Source organism: Ascaphus truei, unplaced genomic scaffold (assembly GCF_040206685.1).
Source record: "Ascaphus truei isolate aAscTru1 unplaced genomic scaffold, aAscTru1.hap1 HAP1_SCAFFOLD_392, whole genome shotgun sequence".
Taxonomy (NCBI): Eukaryota; Metazoa; Chordata; class Amphibia; order Anura; family Ascaphidae; genus Ascaphus; species Ascaphus truei.
Window position 1 is genome coordinate 275,735 of NW_027456722.1, and position 4,908 is coordinate 280,642.

At 51.3% G+C, this 4,908-nt stretch overlaps 1 protein-coding gene across 1 annotated transcript; it reads left to right on the forward strand.

Moving 5' to 3' along the window:
* Window positions 1-2,246: 2,246 nt before the first annotated feature.
* LOC142483917 (E3 ubiquitin/ISG15 ligase TRIM25-like) lies at window positions 2,247-4,700 on the forward strand. The gene has a single exon (XM_075583839.1). It carries the CDS (start codon window positions 2,370-2,372, stop codon window positions 4,032-4,034), a length of 1,665 nt encoding a protein of 554 aa, XP_075439954.1. The 5' UTR covers window positions 2,247-2,369; the 3' UTR covers window positions 4,035-4,700.
* The last annotated feature ends 208 nt before the right edge of the window (window positions 4,701-4,908 follow it).

Consider the following 4,908-nt stretch of genomic DNA (forward strand, 5'->3'; position numbering starts at 1 on the left):
GGAGGGGTCACATATATATGTTACCGTGAGCCGGGCAAGGAGGGGGCACATGTATATGTTACCGTGAGCCGGGCAAGGAGGGGTCACATATATATGTTACCGTGAGCCGGGCAAGGAGGGGGCACATATATATGTTACCGTGAGCCTGGCAAGGAGGGGTCACATATATATGTTACCGTGAGCCCGGCAAGGAGGGGGCACATATATATGTTACCGTGAGCTCCGGCTCACTCCCCTTATACAGAGAACACGTGTCGGGGTCACAGCAGCTGCAGGGCTCACTCAGCATTTCTTACCGCCATTTGCTAGTGCGTAGCAGGATTAACCCTGTGTCTGCCAGGAAGAACTGTAATCACATGCTTAGGTTTATAACATACGCCTGACTTAAAAGGTTACTTAACCCCTGAGGTGCTACACCTCCGTCACATGTACCCAGAAACCTCATGTAAGCACAGATAGGCGAGAGGCTGCTAATTCTTATGTAGCCATGCTGTAAAATGGCTTACAGTTTTCTCTCCTGCTGGCAGTAAGCCTGGTAAGTTACAGGGTTGCCAGCAGTAATCATGGAGGTTTGCCCTCACACCCTGGTGAGGTGTCCTATGTAATGATGGGAGTGGCTACATGCTCTGAGTCCACCGTTAGTGACATCAGAGATGTGCCTGTTCCCTGAGGTATATAAGGCACAGCACTGCCCAAAGTTAGTGTGTTCTAGAGGGTATTCTGCAAGGGCAAGTCTACGTTTAGACTTGCAGCCAGTTGAGTCAATATCAATTAGTACAAGCCCTGCACTGCGTCCAGGGACCTGGCACAGGTGGTGATCTCCCTGAGGGGAGGGGTAATCCCACTTCATTAGGGAGGCATACCTTTCAAAGGGAAGTACTGAGGAGAATGCACGGCTGAGCTGAAAGCTGTGAGGGGCAGCTGGCCCATACCACCATGCAAATAAAGATGCCCTGTTCAAAGACAACCCCACTGTGTGAGTGTGAAGTTACTCTCCAGCGGAAGGCACCACCAAGAAGGAGTTCCCCATCAGAACCATCCCCATGCGGACGCAGGGATCCTGATGAGGTGGAGGCGCTGCACTGGATATAGGTAGGACTCGCACACACTACCTCAGCTGCCTGTCTGGGTTGGCAATCCCCATACACCATCATGCGGGAGACTCAGGAGTCCTGTTGCCAACAGGTGCACCACCAGACACTACCATGCAATGGGGACTAGTTAGACCACAGGGGCCAATGTGAGATTGGGTTGGTCAGGAAGAACCAGAAAATCCGTTACATTATAAATAACCCTATTGTACATACTGATTACTGCAAACAGGAACTTACAGGGTTAATAGTCTGAGTAACAAACTCCCGCCCCTGTGTGCTGAGAAGGGAAAACCTGTCCCACTGGTTATATGAGAGAGAGGAGAATGTAAGTTTTGTTTCCTGTTGCTGCTGCTGTTATTTCCCAGCGTGTGTTACCCCGGGTCCCTGTACCTGAGCTGGTGGCATTGAGATGCTAATTGACCTGTGGCTGCCTTTTGTCCTGTGTGCAGTCCCACTCATAGCACAAGCACAACATGCATTGCAGCTTTAATACACCGAAAACTAACATGTGCACCCAGGAGCTTGCACCCCACCATTTGCACCTATAATGTGGGGGCTCTAACCCTTCTCAAAGACACCAGCCCTAATACCTAGCTGGCAGGCAATACAGGTTAAACTGCCCCCCATTTCCCTCATGTTCCTGCAGTCTCTGCCCTGCAGCTATTTCTCAGGCCCCCCATACAAGGCAGCCCACTTATACGCTGCACAGGCAGCTATGGGCCCACGAGGCAAAGGGAATACACAGAGAATGCATTAACTAGCCCACTGGGCTTACACAGTTACCCCCACACACACAGTTCCTAGCTTATACCCCTATGGGGGACAGTATAAGGGGAACAACATTACAGGACAACACAGTAAGGTACAATATTAGACCCAAGAGCTGACACTTTCAGCCCTTGCCATACGGTTTCAGGGGCAGCCAGCCGGGCTCCACCTTTATTAATGAAGGCGGCTATGCCGTACCGTCAGCCCAAGTACTGCAGGAACATGCTGAGGTGTTTAACACACAGCTGACTTAAAAGGATACCTAACCCCTGAAGTGCAACACCTGTCACATGTCACCAAACGCCTCATGTGAGCACAGATAGGTAACATGCTGCATATTCTTATATCTACTCTTATTCCTCATATTGTATACTGCAGCCAGGAACTTACAGGGTTAATAGTCTGGGTAACAAACTCCCGCCCCTGTGTGCTGAGAAGGGGAACGCCCCACTGGTTATATGAGAGAGAGGAGAATGTAAGTTTCGTTTCCTGTTGCTGCTTCCAAGCATGGCGTCTGCTGGTCTGAGAGAGGAGCTAACCTGCCCCATCTGCCTGAGCACTTATACCCAGCCTGTAATGCTGAGATGTGGGCATAACTTCTGCCAGGGCTGTATTGGGAGTGTGTGGGATTCCCAGGGGGGATCTGGGCTTTATACCTGTCCTGAATGCAGAGCAGAGTTTCAGGAGCGTCCTGCACTGCAGAGGAACCTGAAGCTGTGTAACATAGCGGAGCGTTTCCTTTCTACTCAGCCGGAGCAGGAGGAGGCTGTGATCTTCTGCACTTACTGTGTTACCTCCTCTGTACCCGCTGCTAAAACATGTCTGCATTGTGACGCCTCCCTGTGTGATATTCACCTAGAGAGACACAGCAAGTCAGAGGAACACGTCTTATCTGAGCCAACCACCTCCTTAAAGACCAGGAAATGTCCCGTCCACAAGAAGCTCTTGGAGTGTTACTGCACTGAGGATGCTGCCTGTATCTGTGTGTCCTGCTGGGTGTTTGGGGAGCACAGGGGACACCAGGTGGAGTCGCTGAATGAGGCCTCTGAGAAGAAGAAGGAGAAACTGAGACATGTTCTGGAGAAACTGACCTCAGTGAGAGAGGAGACTGAGAAAAGAGCCCAGAGTCTGCAGGAAGCCAGGAGAGAAGCGCAAGAAAAAGCAGCTGGGGAGACAGCCCGAGTCACTGCCCTGATTAGGGACATCAGGGAACAGCTGGAAGTCCTAGAGAAGCGAGTCCTGAGTGAGATCACCAGGTGGGAAGAGCAGGTTTCTCTCCGAGTCTCTGATCTAATCCAGCAGCTGGAAATAAAGAAGGACGAGCTGTCCAAGAAGATACTTCACATTGAAGAGCTGAGCAACATCACTGATCCATTAACTGTCTTACAGGGACGGGAATCAGACAATGCTGACTTATGTGATGCTGAGGAGGGAGCCTTACAAGGAGAGGAATCAGACAATGCTGAGGATGAGGAGGGAGATAATGATAGTGACAAAACTCATAATGAAGATAATGAGGACAGAGAGAGAGAGGGTAATAAGGTCCCTGCTGTAGGGGATTTGTATGAGGTTCTGATCCCACTGACCTTACAGAGATTAGCAGATATTGTGACTGATCTAAAAGCAAAGAGCGGGTTCTGTGTGCAGGGGGATTCAGGCATATTACTGGATGTAAATACAGCTGCTAATAATGTATCTGTATCAGGTGACCTGAAAACTGCATCCTGGTCAGTAACAGACCAGTTACGCCCGGATACACCAGAGAGATTTGTGCATCATCAGGTTTTAAGCAGCAGGAGTTTTTCCTCAGGACAACATTACTGGGAGGTGGAGATCAGTGACTCAGGGGGCAGGGGGGTAGGGATTTCCTATCCCAGTATAGTAAGGAAAGGAGATCAGTCCCTCATAGGAGAGAATAAGAAGTCCTGGGGTTTGTACACGCTGTGGGGTAATTATCATGCAGTGATACATGACACAATACGTACACAGATATATCCCGAGTCTCCCGTGCAGAGATTAGGAATATACCTGGACTATGAGGCTGGGCGGCTGTCCTTTTATCAGCTGTGTGACCCGATCAGACACTTACACACATTCACTGCCACCTTCACTGAGCCTCTTCATGCTGCGTTCTGTGTATGGGATAATGGCTGGGTCAGAATCAGGAGCTAGGAGTACTGATCCCGGCCCAGCAGGGGAACCCATAGATATAGTATATATTGTGTTTGTGGGTTTGTGTGCGCTCTCATTGGCTCTCAAGCTCTCCCATTGGCTGACTGCGGGGCGGGCCTTGGCTCTGATTGGCTCTCATTGCCTGACTACGGGGCGGGGCCTTGCTGCAGCCTTGTGGGGGAGGGGGAGGGTTGTGGTTACCACAGATCTGCGCATTGATTGGTTGAATCATTATGATGTCACAGTTTTACACGGGATTCTGGGGCTTGTAGTTCACGTCTGTAACTAAAATTGTAACGGAAGAGAAGCAGGACTACAACTCCCAGAAGCCCCTGCAGGGGAGAGAGACCACATGACAAGAGACGTCCAATCTCAATCAGTGCAGTTGTGGAGAGAGAAAGAGACAGAGGGTGAGTAAGTGGGAGAGACATCACAGGCAGACGTGTGGGCTGATTGCACACACAGACAGGACCCACAGCCCCTCACATCTGTCCCTCCCACTGCAGGGTGACACAGACAGGACCCACAGCCCCTCACATCTGTCCCTCCCACTGCAGGGGGACACAGACAGGACCCACAGCCCCTCACATCTGTCCCTCCCACTGCAGGGTGACACAGACAGGACCCACAGCCCCTCACATCTGTCCCTCCCACTGCAGGGTGACACAGACAGGACATACAGCCCTCACATCTGTCCCTCCCACTGCAGGGGGACACAGACAGGACACACAGCCCCTCACATCTGTCCCTCCCACTGCAGGGGGACACAGACAGGACCCACAGCCCCTCACATCTGTCCCTCCCACTGCAGGGTGACACAGGATACACAGCCCCTCACATCTGTCCCTCCCACTGCAGGGTGACACAGACAGGA

Bases quoted from the DNA above. Each gene is read 5' to 3' on its own strand.
- LOC142483917 (XM_075583839.1), top strand. From the start codon at position 2,370: ATGGCGTCTGCTGGTCTGAGAGAGGAGCTAACCTGCCCCATCTGCCTG.